The sequence below is a fragment of the Lutzomyia longipalpis genome, chromosome 1 (assembly GCF_024334085.1).
Source record: "Lutzomyia longipalpis isolate SR_M1_2022 chromosome 1, ASM2433408v1".
NCBI lineage: Eukaryota > Metazoa > Arthropoda > Insecta > Diptera > Psychodidae > Lutzomyia > Lutzomyia longipalpis.
Genome location: NC_074707.1, coordinates 32,127,432 through 32,150,985, shown reverse-complemented (window position 1 = coordinate 32,150,985; position 23,554 = coordinate 32,127,432). Strand labels below are relative to the sequence as shown.

Below are 23,554 nucleotides of genomic sequence, written 5' to 3'. Positions count from 1 at the left end.
TTCCTAAAGTTGAAACGATTTTAAGCGCAGCGTTTTAAATCGACCCACGAGCCAAAAGATCCCCCGTATAAGGTAATAATCTTCTTGAAAATGCTGTGGGAAGAGAAAAGGTTTAGAATTAGTTAAATTGAAGGATTACAACAAAAAAAATAAACAAACTCTGGTGAGAAATGTGAAAGACTTTCATCCCAGGGGTATTCCAACTAGTTTGATTCAACTCAATTGAAGCCGCAGCAGGCCCGGGGTTTCAGAAACTAGAATCAGGGTATGTTCAATGTTTTCCATGCGCATCATGTTTTATGCTCAGTTGGGTGAAACATTGGTGAACATAGAGGACGTCATTTTGTTTTCCCGTAAAAAGTTTAGTCTGTGAAAACTGTGACATTTCTGCTAAATATCTTATCAATTCCAAGTGCAAATTAATGTCTTTGTGCTGAAGACAGGAAACGTGGTGCAACTTTCGAGGAATTCCTGCAAAAAATAATGATCTGCTAGCATTTTTTGGGTGTGAGGTGCTCCCGGATGAAGGGATATTATGTGAAAAAAGGACAATTTGCCCTGGAAAGTGCAGCAAGGTTTGAAGTGAATTCTTTGTGAATTGTGGAATTGTGTGGCAGTAGAAGCTGTGCAAAAAAAAATTAAAAGACGCGTCCTGCCTGTAAATCAGGAAGTTTGCGTGTGCTTCGCCGCGGAAAGAGGGGGCGGCTGTAAATGGTGCAAAAGTGAGGGCGGCAGCACACCCCCCTGCCACAGTGTCCAGTACATAGTTGTGTCGTGAAAAATGGAGCCCCCATCGATGATTGTGCGACTACTGCACTCGGTGCCCCGTTTCAATATCACCCTCCACAGAGTCAGCAATACATTCAATCCCAACAGCGATTCATACGTTGAGGTAATAAACCCTCCAACAACTTCCTGCAACCCCAAATGGTGTGAGAAGGGTGTGCGCGAGAAGAAAAGAATTCTCTTTTCAGTTCCGCACAATTGTTAATTTTGATAGAAATTCTATGAGAGTCGAAAGCACTATCTTAAAAAATTGCAGGAAATGTGTTTTTTACTATTTGGTACCTAAAACAGGGTACAAAATATATTTCACTTCATAAAATGCTCCAGCAACATTAGTAAGATTTAATTCTTAGACAAACGGATATCTTTTAAATCTATGTTCCTTTAAGGCTTACTGCCCAAGGCTTACACATGTTAGGTCAGTCTTAGCTTAGAATTATAAGCTATGTGGTAACTGCAAATGATTAGTAGTAATTTTGTTATTAATGATTTATCAAAAAGAAACATATTAGGGTAGGTTAATTTAATTGAAAGATTAATGATGTTTTGATATGTAAATAATTTAATGAAGTTTAAAAAATAAATAAATAAATTGCCTTCTATACATAATGCTGATCATTATATACCTGATACACATATCGGCTACATTCTTTCGTCTTCTTGTTTTCACTTCCTATTTGAAAAATTGATTGTAACATTTTTCGTATATTATTAAATCACCGTGTTTACTACGAAAGTACATACTTTGTTATCATGCGAAGAATTATATACCTACTCGGGATATGTTCGCAAAGATTAACATTATTATGTAGAAAATATTCTATAGGTGACCCAAATTTTATCAAAAAGAAAATAAAAAGCGACTAAAATGGCAAAAACTTAATTGTGTGACATTGAAAAAACAAGTCCCCTATCAAATGAACATTTAAGTTTGCGCTTTTTTCATAATCTTTTACATTATGTATTTAACACAAAAAAGAAAAACATTTTTTAAACATTTCATGGGATAAATTAAAACAATTTGTAATTTTTTTTACAGAAAAATGCGATGTAGAATTTATTTAACATTGACCATCAATTTTACACGAAAAAATTGAATTATAATTGTTTACATAACAGGAGTAAAGCAACTTAAGTTGAAGGCAAAACAATTTCCTCGGGCGGAAATTAGGGTCGACATAAGTCAGTTCAAGTTTAGAGTTGTTATTTAACAAATTTGCAATTTGTCTGAAAACTTAAAGTAGCTACGAAAAAAAGAAATCAATCTTTTAATACGAATAAAATTTCTTTCTTTTATAACAATGTCACAATAAAAACTTTTTCAAAAATAGGATGTGTGTGAAATTGAGGAGAGTAATTCAGAATAAAATCTTGAGGGTGTTCCATCTCCCCTTACTTGCTAATAATAACTTTTATACTTCCCAAGTAGGCAAGACACTGCACCCCATCTCCATAAAAACATATTGTGCGAGAAAGAAACTTTAGGTGAGGATTAGGGGTGAGAAGTGCTGCCAAAGAAAACACGAAAAAGAGGCTTTGGGAAAATTGTTCAGGATTTCCATGATTTTGTGAAGATTAATCAGCTACTTCAATGTTTAATATGCAAAAATTATGCAACAAAAGTTCACAACATGTGGAGGGAGACTGTGTCATGTTCATGCCCTACATTATCGGCATTCTTAAATCAAGCAAATTTGTTGATACATTTACGAGTGGGGAGAGGAAGTAAATTACATTCAGGCACATTATCGGAGCTCTATGCTCCCCCTTTAGTTGTAACATAGACTAACAAAATCCATATCGTGAGTGTGTGGAACCACAAAATCCATCGAGAAAAAAATCAAATAAGGAAGAGCGAAATTAAGAACAGAATTTTTTCCCAACAAAGCATAATAAGAAAATGAGGGTATGAGTGGAACGATTATTTTCACTGAATAACTTATCCATTTCTCGTTAACCCTCTCTCTCTCTACATCCCTTATGCGTATTATACGTTTTATCATCTCTTTTTACGACAAGGAAGTTCAACGAACGGTAATGAATTCTAAATAAAGATGAGTTCCGGACGAAAAAAATGTATGTAGAAGAGAGAATTGAGAAGAGTCTGATTATTTCATTAAATCCATCTTCCAGTATTTTCACACAATTGCTAAACGTTCATACCCAGACCAATATAATATATTTTCATTTTGGTGCTGTAGCTAATAGCGTGGAAATAAATCAAAACAAATAAAAGTTTCATAATACTTTTACACGACATGCTAATTAGGCGGCAAAGTGACGCAGTTGTAAACTGTATGATTGAACCCCTTTTTCCAAGTAAAATTGCTTTGGAATATTTATTATTGATTAATCACCCAGTAAATCACTTAAAAATTTAAGGAAAAAAGTGTGTTTTATGTTACACTTTTTAATACAATGAAAATATGTAATCTTGAAGTATGTACATATATAGTTGTAAGATAGCTCTACAACAAAGATGTATAGATAGGTATTAACAACAATATAATTATGTAGAAATCATGTTCCGTATAAATACGATATGGGCACAGATAAGAAGAGCTTTCAACTCTTTTTGTCTTTAATATAATGCATCATTCTGCTATAGGGTATTACTAAACGAAGCTACCTTTTGAAAAGGTGAAGGATGAAGAGACTTTAATTGAAAGGGAAAGAGACAAGGATTTTAAACCAATTTCGTCACCATAATGGTGAGGCTGAATGAAAAAAATATATGAAGCGATGTTGCGTCTATTTATTTAGACAAGATTTTAAATCATTATTGGTTTATTATGCTTGACGTTTTAATGTCCGCTTTTTTTTAAAAAAAAATGATCTCTTCATCATATACTAGAACAGTTCAACTAAAATCTAAATCTGTAAAATCGGTTTCTTTCAAATATTTAGCTAGGCTATATAAATATTATTAAGAAATGATATTTGTTTGTAATTATCTATGTTAGTTATAATTTGTAACAAATTTGAAAGAAAAACGTGATCAAATAGCAATTCAATTAACAGAGCATTTATATCAATTTCAGTCATTGCTTAGAACCAATTAAAAGGCTAACGAAAGTTAATTATAGCAATGAGACAAGCAAGTCTGCATGATATCGGAAAGATTTTATTTAATTTTATGTTTCTTTAATATTAAAAAAAAATAACTCTAATTTAATCACATTCGACTTTATTAGTTGGTATACCACAATCGTGGCATACCAAGTATTGTAATCGTCGGAAAAACCGACCATCTCAGATCGGGCTCAAACTTGGTATGAGCACGTTTTAGACATCCCACATTACGAAAGTGGTGGTGGAAAAATTTTGTTCCGGCCGGCCGGCCTGCCGGCCGGCCGGCCGGCCTCTGCGCCAAACTTTACCTTATAACTCGAGAACAGTAACAGATAGAGACTTCCGGTTTGAAGTTTTCTATAGAAATGTGGGTGTAAATTTTCATTTTTTCGCATTTTCAAAATCCAAGATGGCCGCCGTCCGCCATTTTGAACTACCGTTTACCACTTCCCTTATAGCTAGAGATCTGAAATTTTAGTATGTTGTAGAGCTCAGTGAGACGTTTTCATCAATAATTCATACTTGAAAATCGGTCAAGCGGTTTAGCAAATATGGCGGCCTAAAGCAAAAAGTGTTTTTTCAATATATTTCAAGAACGGCTTGACCGATTTTGACCATCTTGGTATCAAATGAAAGGTATTGAAAAGCCCTACAACTGTTTAGAACATTTCAATTTTCAAAAACATCCGCAAGAGGCGCTAAAATCAAAAACAAAAATTGCCTAACTTTAAGGGGCAATATCTCCGAACATCTGTTATAGATTTCCTTTAAATTTTGATATGTTGTAGCCTGACTCAATATCTTTCATCAGTCCGAAAATGAAGAAATTCTATGTCGCCGTTTAGAAGATATATCCATTTGAAAAATTCTTGAATTTGAAAAGTTCTAAGAGCCATATCTCTTGAACCGCTTGTCCGATTTGACTCAACTTAGTATCAAATTAAAGGTTTTGCAATTATCTACGTCTTTCTAGAACATCAGAAACCTCTAGAACCATTCCTTGAGGACAAAAAGTGCAAAAAACTGTTTTGGTAGAACATAAATCCGCCATTTTGTGTTCTGGAGGTGACCTTGAAATGTATCAAAATATATGTCAGATTATAGCTTATTTCAATACCTTTCCAGAACTAGTCAAGAAATTTCTGTAGGTCTAATAGAACTTAAGATATAAGCATTTTAATCTGTCAAATTGCTAAATTTTACAAAAAATCGACTTTGCCTACTAATATTACTCACAAATTAAATTACAACGCATAGACTGACCCATCCGCGTTGTGGTATACCAACTCTAATAACTGGACGCGTTATGATTGACTTTAGATTCTAATTTAATTAACTTCTCTTGTAACTTATATGAATGTAGTTAAATAGAAAATTTTTATAGAGAAATATATGACTGAAATACTGACAAAAACACGACATTTTAAGGTTTCAAATATCCTCTGAATATTTTATAATTGACTCCTCTTCAATGACTAAAAGTTGCCTTGACAACGAAAACTGTTGTAAAATTAATATTCCTCTCTGATAAATGTTTATGAGAATAAATTACATTACTTCAGGTGAAATTATGTGAGAGAATACTTCCGGTTTATTAAAATTGTTTTCCTTCATTGTTATTTATAATGTATTTTGTAGGTATAAGTAGGAGCTTTTTGGTAAAAGATTCGAGGTTGCTTTTTAGTATCTAGTGGTAATATAAGTTAAATTACCAAAGTTAAAATTGAAAGTGATAAGTGACAAACGCTGCAAGGTAATATCTTAGTTTATAAACATATTTCTTAAAAAGTAAAAAGGAATATCTTGAAGAATTATTTAGCCTTGTGAAATGACTTCAGTTTACAACTTTAGGTTTTAAAATATCAATAATTAAACATTAAAATGAGTTTAATTCTTATTCAACAAGAAATTAAAGGAAATTTTTATTTAAAAAAGAAGTTTAAACAACTCACTGAATAAATACATAAGAATATTTAATCCCTTTATCCTTCTCACGTATTTGGGTTATTTATAAATGTTTCTAAAACGGTCTTTCATCTACTTACTAAACACATGTTCAATTTTCTTTCATTTAAAAAAATACATTTCGGAAAGATAATTTTTGCAGACTGTGCACGTGGAATGAAAATGAATGACGTCTTGATTAATTTCTCACAACTCCCACAATTAATGATCCAAAGCTAATCTCTTTGATGATACAACGAATAAACGAAGAATTAAAAGTACAAAATTTTGTATAAATTACCCATAGAAGAGTATATTCACTTTACATTTTACTTCATCTATATTGTACAGTACATATGTACATAACTTCTTATACACTCTCCTCATCTCAAGTTCTCGTATATACTCTATTCTTGCAGTCAAAAGAAAATTTATGGGTTTTTGTTAAACATACAAACATGCATATTTAATGGTTATCTCATCAATAATCTTTTTTTCTCTATTGATCTTTTTTTCTTGTTCTGAAGATTTGGAAGCAAAAAGTCAAATATGTATGTAACTTATAGATCTAGAATTCACCCCTACAGTTTCATAAATTTTCCCCAAGTGTCATTTCATCATTGTCAGTGATTAAACATAAATTTCTACATAAAGTTCTATTTCATGAACAATGACAAAAAAAAAAGTATTGTTTGTAATGAAAATGAATTAGAGATGAAGGAGATGAAGGAAGCTGTGGTTAAGTAAATTTGTGTACTGTACAGTATATGTATATATTGTTAGTATTATATAATAAGTTGATACAAACCACTAAAATACGTAATTGTACAAAGAAAGTTTATCAAACTGAAACTTTACTGATGAGTAACAATGTTTTTGATTAGTTTTTGTCCTCAATTTCCTTTACTCAAATCTCAATTGTGCAGTTGATCTTTTCATCTTGAAAATGGGTGTCTCGTTGTCGTCAAGCTCTTGTGGTGGAATGTAGCTTGTTTGTCTGTTAGATAATAATGCAAATTTATTCAGTGAAATCTTGCAAAAATCTTCTTGCCGCAAGTGATTATTTTATCTGCAACTCCGGCTTCCGTTGCTCTTGTTTATAACGTGACGTTGCTTCAATGTTAAGTCCATGTTTCTACTACATTCACTACTCTCGTACATATTTTTTGTATATTTGCAATACTTATAACAAGACCATTTGCTTAAGAATTTATATAAAAAATTATACAACTTTTTAATGTTGAAATATACTCCCAAGTAATGCTTCACTCCAAATAGGTCCCTTCTGCACTCGACTTTATTTTCTTCGCGAAATCAGGCTTACTTTAACCATAAAACAACATGAAAATAAAATCATGATTCATTAATATTCCAAGAATGTTTGAGAGGTATCCAAAACTATTCTCAATTACCTGACTTATTAATTAAAAGGACATGTAAAAATTTAATTTCAATTCCTATTCATCAATTCAAAATCACAGATATAGGTACGGAGATTTCTCCCCAATTGAATGAGATATAAGAGTTAGAGGGTATAAGAGAATATTGCTAGACCGTAGTTGAAGAATTTTTGGCAATGAACCAGTTGAAATAAATTTGGAGTCACTTGTGGAGACATTGAAGAATCCCTAAGCTCAAGCTAAAATCGTCCTGTGGACATTCTCATACCCTATGCTATTCACACCCATTTAAAGGAGAAGAGCTCGCACAAGTTGAAGATAGAGTCGGCATACATGAGGGTGAGATGGGAAAGCAATGGCTTGCCTATATGGCGTGCCCTTCTGTCTCATTCTATATTATACATGAGAATTCCAGCTTATTGAACTCTGCGGGAAGACATCCCTATATTTCGGGATATTTATAGGGAGAAAATGTACACATATGTATGTATATATAGTTCTCTCTGTATACATATATGCTGTGTGATATATTGGTATACGGATTGGGTCCTGCCCGATGCAATTGGAAGCGTGAGAAGGCACGATCCATCCTAAATCGTCCAAACGAATTTATCTATCCACCCCGATACGTATTATGCACAAAAAATATACCTTCCACTTCTTATAAATAATATCATACCACATATGCATCAATATAATTCAATTACTTTTCCATCTATATTCATTGGAATTATATGCATATAAAATTACCTTATACATATGTAGCACATATAGATACAAGTGCGCAATCCCACTTTCAATATTTCGGGACCAAATAGTAAATTGATTTGTGTGATTGGTTATGGAAAAAAAATATCAATAAAAAACTACGTGTTCCATAAAAATATTTCAGTTTACATTCCCTATTGGAACCTCAACAAATATATGAAAACTTCCTGGTGAATGATTTAGAAATATGTTAGATTATAAGTATGATTTTGATTTTATTACAAAAAACAATTTTGAATTTTCTGTGCAGCTCTAAATCTCGTGTTCATTTCCTGAATGTTCATTTTAAGCATACACAGAGGTTCTCGCTTAATTTTGAGGCCTTGAGGGTAATCCCAGACAGTGTGCAAAAAGTTTACTTTCTATGCTATATACATACATATAAGTGTAAATATATAACGTTTATGTAGAGGCATAAGAGGGATATCCATGAGCACATGTGTTAGGTATCTACCTAAAATGAGGGATAGAAAAGCATTTAGTAGTTTGGTTAATTGACATAATGCGAAAAGTGTGAACTGGAGGGGTGCATAAGGAATGTACGAGTAGATTCTATGAGAAGTAATGGCTCAATATCACTAAATATTCATAACATTTTTTTATCAGCTTATGCAACAAAAAAAACTTTTAAATATAAAAAGTTTCAGAGACAAACTTTAATCATTTAATGAAAGTTTTAATTACTAAAAGAATACTTTTCAAAATTAATTTTGCTCCTGTTTTACGGAAAAGAAGTTATATTATTACTCTTTGAAAGCCACATCCCAACACAATAAAGTCGTCTCAGTCATATGATGTACAGATGGTGTTACAATAACCCAGTCCATAGTTCATCTTTTCTGTACCATTCTGATGTGATTTGTGCTAAAATGTGGAGAAAGGGAGATGGCATTAAACGGAAATTTGCAGGAATATGTAACATGACCTTTTTGAGCTTCAGCTTTTTAGTCAATAATTGTGAAAAAGGATTTCCCAGTACGGAAATGAAAAGCAGAGAAATTATAATGTTAGAGATATGCAAACAATTGTGTCGTGTTATGAATTTTTGGGTGTCTCATGTGACTTGTGGGTGGTATATGGAGAAGATAGCTTTTAAACATGTTCAATGTTGAAAATATCCATGGCAGAAAAATCACACCATTTACTCTAAACGACGAGGAAAGAAATGGAAAATGAATTGGGTGTGAGTGATAGGAAGTAAATACATATAGGTAGACATATGTAATGGAAATGGATACATAAATGCTTAAGCGATAATAATGGTGAGGAATCATGGTAGTTTAAATTTAGTTTTAAAACGAAGAATGTTTGGCTATAGATGCTTTTGCTGGAGTAAGTAACTATGTTGGAAAGACAGAATGAGATAATCTGCTTACTAACAATGAGGTAGATTCTCTTTGAGCAAAGTTAAAGTATGTTTTCATGCTTATGTGAATCAAAAAAACATAAAAACTAAAAACTTTAATATCACTTTAATATTTTAATAAAAATCATTGTTTGATATGGAAAACAACAATTAAATACTTCAACCGCAAAATGAATCACAGTTTGGTGCAATTTGATATAATTTTGAAGTAAAAACAGTATAGAAGATAACAAATTATGTACATATGCAATGTAACATAAAACTGCTAAATAGTTCTAACTATTTAAACAGTGAAAATGCTATAATAGCATTAAACCAATGTTAAAATGTGTGTGAATTATTGCATTACTTACATTCTCTATGCGAAAATGCAATGCAGTATACAACGATATGATAATTCATTTCGCAATATCAGTCACATGCAGATATCTGTGCAATTGATTTTTCCTCAAAATGTTCAATCAAAGTGTATTAGATTTGGTGGCTCAATGACACATCCGTTGCACTACAATGATTGATAAACTTAAATCTTTTTTAGCTATGTATTTTATGCAAGATCAATGTGTGTTGGGGAGTTTTACGCAATGTGTAGTGCACATTGAGTAGTTGCGATGAAATTAATTTATGCAAAATTATGCTGTGAATTGTGCGATAAAATCATACGGGGTGACTGCTGATTTCATTATAAACTGGAAAATTTTCCCCAAAAATTTGCATGTGTCCTTTAAGTGAGAAGGAATGTAATTAAAAAGGTTACATAATAATATTTTAATAGACCAATATATCCAAAATATTCCGCAAAATTTAATATGTAGGTTTTCATACATACATACATATAATAGTTGTTCTATTGAAAAGCCGAAATTGCCATATCAGCAGCAGACTCTGTATAAATTGCTGTCTGACATTTAAATTAATTTGTAAATTGTGTGGTCTTGAAATGTTGAAACTTGAAATACTTTTAATTTAATGAATTGTCTTTAAAAATTAAACACATTGATTCATCCCCAATTCATTGAAATTGAATGAAATTCTTCTTTTCTAAATCCACAGAGTTTGGGCATATTAGCATCAATTCCAGCTGCAGTATTGATTGTATCACTGATTGGACTCCTGCTCTATTTGCTGACGAGGTGTTGTGATAGAAAACCACGACGAAGCAAATCTAATGCATGTCAGAAATGTACATTGCTCATCGTAACGATACTTTGTGGTTGTGCCATTGGATTAGGTGAGTCAAAATAAATATTGTATCAACGATAGAGGTGGACAAATTGTAGACGTTTCCTCCTCCACACCACAATATATGTATATATCACACGTCTCAAGACCTCAGGCCATGTGAACCAAAAATGTTTTCACAAAATTGCCCAAATTTTGCAAGCTAAAGAAATCCAAAGACTAAACACTTCTTAAGAAGTCTTTCTAAGAATTTTTTACTACTCATTATTTCTCAAAATACAAATAAGCCATTTTCTATCAAACTGCCTTATCTTTTCTGTGAAAGAAATTTCATAATGATAAGAGCCATTCAATACAATTTATTTGTTCTCAAAAAGTTACAACAGCTTCGTTCTTTTGTCTCTATTCGCAGGTTTATATGGAAATGATGATCTCCACAATGGTGTTCTGCAGGTGTTTGGCTCAGGTCGGCAGGTTGAAGCATTGGTGAAGAGTGTTCGAAATCAAGTGAGTGCATTGCAAGGGTTTTAAACGATTTTTTAGCATTCGTTTCTGTTTCTCGCATAGCAATTTGGTATGATGAGAGGCAGATGTTAGCACTTGAGTTGCAATTCATCCTCTGTGTGTTTTCGAGAAAAAAAACTACTGCAGCGTGCACAATGTGCTTAATATCCGATAATTAGGAAATAAAAATAGCTCCAATGAGATTTTTCTCATACCACTTTTCTTCTTCATGACGTTATACTTCCTCCAAGATAAATATTTGCCGGGAAAACTGCCTGGAATTCTAATTCAGTAAACTTTGCACTCGAGCGAGAGTGCGGATAATGCTAAAATTGTGGTGGAGTATACAAAACATATATAAGTTGAATTAAATGCAGATGAGAAGTGAATTTTAATGGATTTTAGCATGATTCACAAAAAAAATCTTAAAGCAATTTTACAACGTTGAAATGAACTTTATACAAAACGGATTCAGTCGTAATTCTTATTCTTTGTTGAATCTGACGAAGAAAAGCATGGTAAATTGAAAGAATAATATATTATTTTTTCATATAAGGAAGTTATGAAAATGATGTAAGACGTCTCTGGAAGAATTTCAATGTGAAATTATTAGAGCAATAAATTGGACACTTTTTATCAATTTTCTTTTAAAAAAAATCACTCTTCATGAATTTTTCTTGTTTCATAAATTAAATAATTCTATTTCAACTGTATAATCATTTCTGTACAAAATGCTCGCTGCGAAGAAATTTCAGTAGTTTTGATTTATTCATGAATACCAAGAAATCTGGCATCAACTATTTGATGAAAATGGTGATAAGACGACAGATAAATTGTATTTTATCGAATTATTTCATGTCTCCTCTGCAGACGGACACATTGAAGCACAACTTAAAATCTCGTGTAGTAATGTCGGAGCTGGAGGATATATTTGACAAACCAACCTCAAATCAAACTGCACTCACTATTGTTCTTTACACTGTGAGACAAGTGAAAGATAATACAACATTAGCTATCAATGCACTCGAGGCGGTCTCTTACTTCATCCGATCATCCCATTCAGAAGTGACTATAAAGAATGTCTTAGATGTAAGTACTTCCAGCATTAAGTATTTTAATTCTTTTTTTTTCTTCTTCCTCTTCGTGCATATTTAAAGTGTATTTTCTCACGACGGCCTCTGTGTAGAAATGAAATATAACTTTTTATGGGATTAAAAGTGCCTGGATACTCGCGCTAGCAACCATTAACATAGCTGCACACCCGTTTGTTCTATAGAGAATTTTTTTTTACATATTTAAAATATCTGAAAATCCGCGATGAAAAAGTATTCAAACTCGAGTCCCAATGAATAATTCTTTTAAATGAAAATTAAGTTCAAACCTTCGACATGTACTTCGACATTTAATCACTGAAGCAGTAAATTAAGTTTTAAAAATTCTAAGGACTCAGATTTTATTGTGGAAGAAAAATCAGAGGGAGACTTAAACCTCAAGTCGAAGATAAACTTTATTTGCATTAAGTAAGATATTCTCACCCAGAAGGAAAAAAGCCAGGTGCAGCAATGAAAGATGTATTGCCGGCATCTTTACTTATTTAATGATCCTTAAATTTAATATTATTTCTCACAAAGTAAACGTGAGCTAATAAATTATGTATTGGCTAATTAAATCAGCCCGGTGTGTCTCCAAGTCAATGGACTATCACCACACCATTAAAGGTATGTGCTGATTGAACACTTTATTTATTTTTTTTATTAATTCACAGACAGCAGAATTTTACGAATCAATTCGATGGCCAGTGACTCTTGGATTTCTGGCTGTTCTTCTGCTATTGTGTACAATCTTGATAATTGGCGTTGCTCGGTCATCCCGGTGTGCATTAATATTCTTCAGCGTGTTTGGTCTTCTGGGCGTAACTCTGTGCTGGCTCCTATCCAGCATTTACTTGGCCGGTGCCATTGCATTGGGGGACTTTTGCGTAAAGCCCAATGAGTATATTTGCAGTCAGCAGAAAGTACCGGATATACATTATACGAATTGTGGAACGGTTGGAACAAATCCATTTATATTGCGTCTCAATGAATCGCGAGATAATGTGGATCGTGCTAAAGATGCTCTCCAGATTGTGTCAAGGTATTGTACCCTTTTAATTTTCATTTTTTTTCAACTTTTATTTGTCCAATAAGAAAGAAATTCTAGGAGAGAGGGAAGAAGCATTGAGATGCTAATGCAAGCTTTGACTATGATGAATATGAATTATAATTATTTGTGGAGATGCAAATGATGGTCAATCTCTTTATTTTCCTCTTGCCCTAATCTCTTGTACATCTTGTATAGGATTTCCATGGACATGTACCCCCGTGTGGATGTGGGTTCAAAGATATCCCACATTCAGACCGAACTGGACAACAGTAAGCGACAATTGATGGTGCTGTCGACGATGCTTGATCCTCGAACGGTTCAACATCACTACAATACAGCCACGAAAGGATTGTGTGGTGCGAGTCTTTTTGGTCTTGCCTTGATGCTCGTGGCGAGTCTTTTGTCAGCCTTCTTCCTCACAATTCTCGTCTGTGTGGATTCCCATGCTTGGATTTATTTGGCAAAGAAGTAAGTGCTGATGGTATATTGCTCTCAAGCAAATCATCCCCTATTATAATGCTATTTGTCAAATGACGGGTGAAAATGGGGGGTGCAAGAGGATTGCATTATGTTTGTTCTGATGGGGAGTAACATGGGAGTGAATAGTTTGTAATATTTTTGTTGGGGAATTTTGCTTCTAGGCGGCCATATGGTGACAAATCAGAGACAACTCCACTGTTCCCATCTGCATCATCTATGTCACCAACGGCTCCAATGCTCAGTGGTACCTCCACAATCAACCGTACATTGCTGCACCATCAGCAGCAGAACCAATTGAGTGGCATCAATTCGGCATCCGGCACAATGAATCGAAATGGCACAGCGGGATTGAGAGGGTTGGAATATAGTGGCGATTCACCGCCACCAGATTATAATGTTGTGGTGCATGGCAACAGGCATGGCTTTGTTATTATTATTATTATTACATTATATAAACATACCCATCAACATTTTATTCATTTTCAACACATGAACAATTGCAAAATTGAAGGTATAGGGCTTTAAAAAAATTAATGACTTTAATTTATGTAGAAAAATGGTTACAGTCAGGTATTGGTTAACGTCGCATGGGATATACTCCTTCCACGCATTAATAATAATGAGTGGAAAGAGCATATCCCATGCGACGTAAATCAATACCTGACTGTAATTTTTCTTTTTTAAAAACGTGTGAAAATTATAAAACTCAGAAAATCAAATAAACATAAAGTTTGTTCTGAATTTTCTATACATACCTTTCTCCAACACGCTCTTTTTGTTTAAACTTTTGAAAGTTTAGAAAACGAAAGTTTTTCCGATAAACTCATTTTCTAATTGAACATACCAAAGCTTTCAGAAAGTTCTTGTGAGAGAACAAAATCCAAATTGAAATCGCATTTCCCTTAATACAAATCAAAGTCGTTTTATGCTTTACTTATATAATGAAAGTTTAAATCTCGACAGCAAACATTAATGAGGCAAATTAGTGTGTCACTTCCTATTAGACTATTTTGCACTGCATGTACATACATTATGTCAAAATGAAATATCTGAGAGCACATTACAATTTTATGATGTCATTAGCGAACTGAAATATTTACATATAATACTAGAGCGAATGATAAGTATATTCTGCATACAATATGACAGTGAGATACTTCTTTATGCTACGTATTTATTTATGAAAGTCGGATTAACATACAATGTTTTCGATTTTTTTAGCCATTAGCCATCCCCATCGCCAAAGGTTGTATGGCATTTGATTTTGCAATTGTTCATTACATACATATAAAGTTTTTTTTTACAGACACTCCACATTTTGCCAAATACTTTTTCCATAAATCAACAAGCATATTAAACTTTTTTATATTATTACCAAAATCATCATTTCTTGAACATTATGAAATGCTATAGAATCATTTACATGAATCACCATTGACATATTTTTATGCATTTTCTCATTAAAAAAAAAACAAGTTTCTTTTTCGTTGCTGCAAATACCGATTTATTTTTGTCATCTACTGTATATTTATCGTAATCAATCGTCAATTTGCATTTGATTATTGATTTTTACCTTGTTTATTGTTGTCTCCTTATTAATGGATTGCGTAAATTATATCTAAACGCACAAACTTTTTTTTTTAGCTCCAAATACACGATTTTCTGTTTGACGAATGATCCAATTAAATTAAGCTATTTTGTTTTAAATTAAATGCACTTAAGTTTCAGTTAAAGTTTTTATTTTAAATCTAAATTGGAAAGAAAGAGCGAAGAAAAAGAGTTTTTAATCAATTTCTTTTTTTATTCTTCATGTTAATTTCTACTAAATAGATGGCTAATGCTAGATTTTTTTTTAATTTTCATAGAACTAAATAAATTGAAAAAAGCTCCCCTTTTCCTTTGAAATTTTCTTTTAAGAAAAATGGGTGTAGCAGAAGAAAAGAAGAAACATCTCTGTGGTGCAATTAGTAAGATGCAAAAAGGTGTTTTACAAGAATGTGGGAGAAATTCTAAGCAAATGGGAGGAAAATTGTGGGTGAAATGGGGAAAATTCTGGGAAAATCCAGTTGGGTGTGTGTGTGTCGTTTGTTGCACTTCCGCGAATGACGTCGGTAAATCAATATTTAATTCTAAAGAGTCACGCACATTTTTCTTCATTCGTGCCCCATCACACACACGCTCTGTTGCTGTATTAAAATGATTACTTTTGCATGGTGAGGAAGGGTGAATTTTTTTTCGGTTGAATTTGCTGAAGAACTTCCCAAAGAACCGAACTGAGTCATCAAGTACTCACGTTTACGTCGATAGCAGCAGATTTTGCGGAAAACTTTTGACCCAATTTAAATTTATAGCGAAAGTTTAGAAAATACTACGAGTTCAATGTTTATTTTTTTTTCTTTTTTGTAATGCTTTTTTTTATCTTGAACAAATAAGTTTTTAAACAGAAAGACACAAGGAATAGATGACGCAATTTACGGCGAATTTTATCTTGCTGAACGATATATAGGCTTTATAGACTAACATAAACCGATATATAGAGCAATTTGAGAACTCAAAACTTTTCTCTTTCTTTCCTTAATTTTTTTTTAATTCAAAAAATTAATTACCACTCCCAATGTCTGTGTAATATGGTTCTCTAGTTAAGGAGAGAAGAAGAAAAAACCTATTTAGCATTCACTAAACAATTATTTGGTCAATGTTTTCTTGGCAAGAATGGCACCAAAATGGAGAGATGAAGTTATTTATATGGAAAATTTGTTGTGAAAGTTTTTAGCTAAAATTATATATTATATTTCTGCAGGAGTTCAACTACTGGCCATCACACACTTGGTCGACTGCCATCGCAGCAATCCTCGTACTTATCGGGCCCCAACAATGGGAAATACGCCACGCTGAGCAAACAGTGCAAAACACTCGAGTCAAATGACTTTTACTGAGATTCGCCTGCCTGCACTTTAAATAATGCAGGCAGTGGAACTCTAAGTAAATCCTCATCAATCGAACAGAAGACAACACAGCAGAGTGACAAGGACCCCAGGGATGTGTCGGCGAATGGTTTCAATCGCTTTGATCCGAAGTACATTAGTATCGGACCAAAGGCAATTCGTGGATCGACAGGAATGAGTGCAGCCGCAGCCGCAGCCAGCAAGTGTGCTACCCTCCGTCAAGGTGGACGCTATGGGGGTAGCCTAGGTGGTGGTGGTCAAGCTAAGGCTGGCACAAGTCCCTGTTTGAATTTTAAGACAGCTCAACCACCTACTGTGGCAACCGTTTCGAAAGACTACACAAATTCCTACTCAACATCTACATTGTCCTACAGTACCACAACGGGTGCACCAAAGAAAAATAACGTACCCACCGGCGGAAGTGGTGGCTCGAGTGGAGAGCGAAAGGAGGAAGGAAAGCAGCAGCAGGCTGTGTACAGCATTGATACGTCGTATCGGCAGCAACAGAGCGTAAAATCTCAAGAATCAACAGCAACAAAGGGTATTTCAATTCTCAATCAACCACTGCCAGAAATTCCGCATTCGGCAATGAAGGCAACGGACACAGCAGCACCGAAGAATACGCAGCAACCACTCTGTGCGGCCAATTTGAATCAGTATCGCTCCCTTCAGCGCCCCGGGGGGATGCATCAGAAATCATCCACTTTTGCCAATCAACCACCACCGCAGCAAACTGTTCCCCTTAAGAGCTCAATGAAGCAACCTCAGGCACCTGCGCCACCACCGAAGGTGGTACCACCGCAACTACCGCCAAAGAATCGTCACAAGGATCCCGAGGGCAAGAGCCACCAGAAGCAATCGGCGCAATCGAGCAAAGGGCAAAATTTCAATACACTCCAGTACCCGAGTAAACATCATCAGGGTAGTACCCATACGACTTTCGGGTATGACAATAAATCCCGAGATTTCGGTGGTGGTAGCTATCATCATGGGTATCAGCAAAGTGGTGCACCACAGGCGACGGGTACATACGATAAGAAGTATTCGATGTCACAACAGCAGTATGAGAGCTCACGCATGACCTCTTTCCACGGGGGCGATTCATCGTACGGCTATCCGATGAAGGCGTCCAAGTCGCATCAGCAGCAACAGGGCTACCAGACGATGCCGCATCAGCCAAAGCACCAGCAATATCAACAGAGTAGTGGTAAATCCCACAGTCATCATCAATCCACGCAGCAACAGTCGAGCAAACAAGGTGGCAGCAGACGCGATGATCCCCCGGTGTACTATCGCTCCCTCCAGCGTGGTGGGGCAAATACAGCTGGTGGTGCCCACAATGATCTCTACTCTGTTACGGAACTTTGAAGGTAGCTAAAATACAGCAATGCGTTCTAGAGGCAGAGGCCGCGCATTGCTCAGCACAGTGATAACGACGTACTGTGCAAACCACCAAATGCAAAATGGGACAACGTGCACGGGGTGGTCCAGCATTATGGGTAAGGTAGAGTGCCATACATTTCCATTTTATTATTTATTAATCAACATCGCTACTCATCTTGTAAATCTGTTTACCCCCAACGCTGTGATGCACACCGTGCAAATTGAAGAATTCACTCATGCTTGATTAATGTAAAACACTTTAACCTCTTGCTATATACATTTTTCATACAGAGATTGTTTGTAGCTATATATATATATTTCTGTGTGTAATTTGTTCGTCAAAAATGTGTGCAGATCCATTGCACATGCACATAAGTTACAAATTTTGCTGCTTTCACTGTACTCAAGGGACAACGAATACTCCAAAGTGGTGTACATTAATCTTTTATGCTCTTCTTCTATTCCCTATATCTCTCTCTAAAGTAGGTTTTTGGGCTTTTCCATGGCATTTATTCAATTACTTTGCCCAAAAAAAGAAATCTTCTTGCCAAAAAGATCAAGTAATTGATAATCGTTTCACCATGATTGTACCTTGTTGGTTGCAAAGAATAAAAAAGCAAATTGAACTTATTTTATAATTTATAAATTACAACGAAAGACATCTTTTCTAAATAAATTATTGAATTACATGTGGGTGCACTATATCATTTAATTAGCATGAGTGAATATTTTCAAAAATAAAAGAAATAAAAACTTAATAAAGGACATTTTGAAATTGAAATGGAAGGAAATTATCGTAGAGTTTAGAAATCATAGAAATGAAGTTCTGAAGGAAATTTATTGGTAATTCCTCTCAGCAGTGTAAATAGTGATGTTTTTTTGGAGGGAAAATGAGCGAAAGAGGGATATAATATGAGAAATAAAAATCATATTTTTGGGTCAATTTCGGCAAAATTAGCTACCTACATATAAATTATATTAAGGTGTGTTGCTTTTTTTTTAATAAAATTCTTCCGTTCAAATTTGATTTCATAAATCTGGAGAACGTTCAGGAACTACACAAAAATATTTGATATAAATTTTAACAAAATTCAACATTATTCCAGAAAATAATTTCCATGATTTTTAAAGATGTAGAAAAAGCATTTTTTCCGTTCAAGGAGAGTTATCCGTAAAAAGACATTTTATATACCATTTGTAGTTTTCTGTTCGATTGTTTGATGTTTTACTTGAGAGTGTTAATCAACATTTTTTTTGTTGATAACAAAACAATTTTCTAAAGAGTTTTTTTTTATATAAATAGAAAATTTTGATCTTCTGTAAAGATTGCCCTATCTCTATTTTATAAGTTTATATAGGAATAATTTGTATTATTCAGGGACTAAGAGGATTGTATGGATGAAAAATTTTACTTGTAAAACAGTATATATATAGTAATATAAAATTTATAAAATAGCAAATTGAAGTAATAGTTGAATTGAGTAAAATCGTTGTGTGATGATCAAAAAAAAATTGTAGAATGAATGTTAAACGAAACATTTTACTTGAATTCCATATTATGAAGGAAAAAAAGGAGTTTCTTAATGCATTTTGATGATACACTAAAAAATTGAAGATAAATTAGAATAAAAATAAAATAAAAATAGTCTGAATTAGTGTTACATGAAAATGAGAAAAAAATAATAAACTTTAAATGATAAAATATTAAAAAAGAAAATCATTAAAAAAAACAGTTCATATAAACTACCTAATGTAACTATAGATAATAAAGAATTAAGAGGGATTTGAATTTTTTGACATATTCTCATCTTAATGTTATAAATATTTTTTTTTTATTTTACAAAAGAGAAAAAAAGAGGACGGTCAATTTTTTATAACAACATATACCTATATTCAGATCAAAATTTAGTAATTGACAGTGAGGAAAAATATTCATGAGATAATCAATATGAGATAAAGGTGCCATTTTTCTTTTTGGTTATATAGGTACATATTTACATTTTTTTTAAATTTTCAATTTATTTTAAAGAAGAATTTATTGTGTTTTTTTATACTTTTGAGTTTAGTTTTTGTGTGTAGTAATTCAAAATATTCTATATGGTCCATTTTTTGATAAAAAAGGGAAAGAGAGATTAAAATAATATACACCGAATGAAATCGCAACACTTTTTAAATGTGGGAACATCCTTTTTGTATTTTATAAACATATAAAAATAATTTATTCTGCAAGAAAAGAAAACTGATAAATTTATAAGTAATATTATGTAACTTACAAAATATTGTACTTTTACATTATAATTATTTTATTATCTTTATAGTAAGAATTAGCACAAAACTGTATAGAGCAAACTGTTACCGTCTCGATAAATTGCCGAATGCACAGAAATTTAAAAAAAAAGCGTTTTTCACAACACACAAAATACTAATTTGTGCACCAAAACTTTTAAATACGCCAAAGAAAATCAAATTAAGGAAAAAAATAAACATTTTTGGGGAGATTTTCAGAAGAAGATTTTTTTATAGCCGTCAAAAAATGATTTATGCTTTAGCAATATATATATTGTAGAATTTAAGGGGCAAAAAAAGTTAAATTTACTGACTCAATTATTTATAAAAATCAATGGACTGCAATTTTTATATTTGTTTTTTAAATTACATTTAGAAAACTCGAGGACTTATTGCGATTAGAGATTGTTTTACATTTTTTTTAATATCTTCAAGAGATAAATCTTTATTATCTACAATTTTCTTCCCTTTTTCCTTTTTTGTGATTAGAATCTTCAAAAAATATAATTAAAATTCCATTTCTGAATTAAAAATGTGTTCAATGGCTCAGAAATTAAAATCTTCCTCCAATGTTCGTTGTTTATGATACTTTTAAAACCACCTCTAATCGCAATTTGTTTGAGGATAAAATTAAAAGAAGGAGAAAAGAGAAAAACAAATTTTAATGAAGAACAAGGGTGTGGAGAAAATACAACCAACCGCAAAATCGAGCTCAATTATTTCGAACAACATATTTTGAAAGAAATGTTGAAGTCAAAATGAAGCAAAAAAATGAGAATATTTTGAAAGACTTAGAAAAACTAGAAGAAACATTAACGAGAAAATATTGTTATGTAATGTAATAAAGACATGTTGTGTAGTCCTTAAGAATAAATAATTCTAATCAACACTTTTTCTCATAAAATGTTCATTTTGACTGCCCACAACGTAAATTCGAGCAAAAAAACGTACATAAATAAACGTAATAAAACCTTTTTCTCCCTCTTGACGAATCAAATACCAGTATAAAGCATAAAAATTGCATTAAATAGGACAAAAACAGTAATTAGAATGATTTTCTCTTGACTATGCATTTACTAAAATTAAAAAAAAAGATCAAGAATGAAATTCTGATGAAAAAAAAATAAGCAAGAACGTAAAAAGTCAGTAAAATTCAGTATTACTGGCTCTAAGAAAAAATGTATTCAAATAAAAATTGAATAGTGTTAAAAATTAGCAGTAAAAAAGTGAGAAAAAAATCATATGAAATTGATAAAAAAAAATGATTATACATACAATAAAATATGAAAAAAAGTGTTAGTAATCTAAAATAATGGATATTTTTAACTGAAGTTTGTCTGTAAACCACGAAATTTGAAGAAAAGAAAAATAAATGCAGTCATTATTCACTACTTTTTGTGTTTTATTAATTATTTTTATTATATTTTATTTTATTTTGTTGGTTGTTTTGACAATTTGTATAAGTATTTAATTAACTCTTGGAGGATTTTGCTGGACAAAGTAGCAAATTCGAAATTTTTCAATCGTCACAGAATTAAAATCTATTTAACATTCCGTGGTAAATTCTACATCTTTGTATAGGAAATGTTTCGCAGTGAACGCGAAAGGGTTAACGTTCTTCTCACACATACACACACAGCCATTCAAGATTTCTTGATTTTGTGGTTTCTACGGTTTCTATGGCACAGAGCTTCTCTTATTAACCGATAGGTTGCGCATGCGGTGTTGTTTTGGTTTTTCTTCCACAGCCCGTCACCGTAAATCTGTCGATGTAGAGTCGATTCCCGTCACCGTAAATCTGTCGATGTAGAGTCGATTTCGAACGACAAAATCGAGCATATCAACAGACGATTTGCCGACGCATAGATCGATTCGTCTGCCGACATTTAACATTGAATGCCCTATCCCCGTGAGACTTTTTTTTGGTGCAAAATCGGTCAATTAATTGGTTCGAAATCGACCCCAGTCGGCTCGAAAATCGACCCTACCATTGTGACGTCATAACCGATGCCGTCTGCAGACCATCGGTCTATTTTTAATTAAAAAATCGAGTTTTCTTTATATTTTTCTATTTTATTTAATAATATGAAATAAAATACAAAATATTACATAATTTTACAAGAAAAATTACAAAAATAACATTTTTTCGCCTGATGATGAATTTCATTAAGAATTAAATTAGAAAAAAACCTATTTATATTTTTTAACATTTTTTAAATCTTTTTTTTTTTTCCTTTTAAAATATTTTTCAATTTATATTATATTTTTTGTCTTTGATATTTATTTTATAAATCATCATAATCATTTATAAATAAAAAATTATCATTTTTTACACATCATCATCACTTTTTACTCAAAAAATGATGATTTTTCACAATATTTTTCTGGATAAAATTATTATTATGGAAAATAGGATATTTTGCAAAAAGGGTATGATTAGGGTATGGAAAAGGGCACATTGGATCAATTTTGATAAGGTAAATTAATTTTGGGCTTATCTGCATGTAAATCCCATGATGCATGCTGTAACACGAAGATCTTCGACAACGGAAGCTTGAAGAACGTCATTTTTTTAATACTGATGAATTGCGAGTGCCTCTGGTGCCTCCGATGGTATCCCTTTAAGGGGCAGCTGGACTCCCACGCAGAGTTGTGGATGTTTCCGTAAATGGTATCCCTCTGAGGGGCAGCTAGCTTCCCACGTGGATTTATAAAAGTCACAGTCGCGTGTACGTTGATATGGACACCCCTTGTAGATGCTTCCGGCATAGAAAGACAAGCAAAAATTTAATCATTAGATAAATTAAAAACAAAATAATTTCTAAAGTATATACGTACCATTTTTCAAGCCTTCGTTTTATGACCTTTCGACCCATCCATCTGCAAAAAAATCGACAAAATTTACTATTTAATTTAATTTTAATTTTACATAAATGAAACGTGTAAACTCCTTTCTCATAAATAGCTTGGAATGGGTAAAGGCAGCCGTGAAATAATAATGCAGACTTACCGGAGAAATTGGATGACTTCTGCTCCCGTTGCAGTCATCTCTTAGCCAGATTTCGTCTTGGCGGTGACTTCCTTGGCTGACGTGATACTCCCGTAGCCCTTAATGAGATGCACTTCTTCTTGAAGAGCTGCGCAATGTCCATGGGTATTATTGAGGAGAGGTTTCGATGGGATATATCACACATTGAGGCAGGTGCCACCACATGTGTCGTTCTTCTCAATGCAAACGGTCTGTGGATAAAAAGAAATTTATCAGTTCTTACTGAATCAAGGAAACAAACCAAACT

At 33.0% G+C, this 23,554-nt stretch overlaps 3 protein-coding genes across 4 annotated transcripts in view; 2 read left to right on the top strand and 1 right to left on the bottom strand.

Moving 5' to 3' along the window:
- Positions 1-23,554, bottom strand: part of LOC129786104 (protein AAR2 homolog) — a 211,345-nt gene that overhangs the window by 152,111 nt on the left and 35,680 nt on the right. The window lies entirely within an intron of this gene.
- LOC129786042 (protein tweety-2-like) lies at positions 299-21,649 on the top strand. Of its 2 annotated transcripts, none has more exons than XM_055820834.1 (8): positions 299-892; positions 10,390-10,567; positions 10,931-11,025; positions 11,893-12,111; positions 12,788-13,155; positions 13,360-13,632; positions 13,806-14,000; positions 16,445-21,649. In XM_055820834.1, exons 1-8 carry the CDS (start codon positions 782-784, stop codon positions 16,578-16,580), a joined length of 1,575 nt encoding a protein of 524 aa, XP_055676809.1. In that variant the 5' UTR covers positions 299-781; the 3' UTR covers positions 16,581-21,649. The 2 variants fall into 2 exon arrangements, with proteins under 2 accessions (XP_055676809.1, XP_055676808.1); XM_055820833.1 differs by having other exon boundaries at positions 300-892; positions 13,806-14,060; positions 16,445-16,588.
- On the top strand, positions 16,587-21,649 carry LOC129788074 (uncharacterized; the record flags this gene model as incomplete). Its single annotated transcript, XM_055824113.1, has 1 exon — positions 16,587-21,649. A coding segment is annotated over one exon (1,371 nt), but the record flags the coding sequence as incomplete, so codon positions are not given.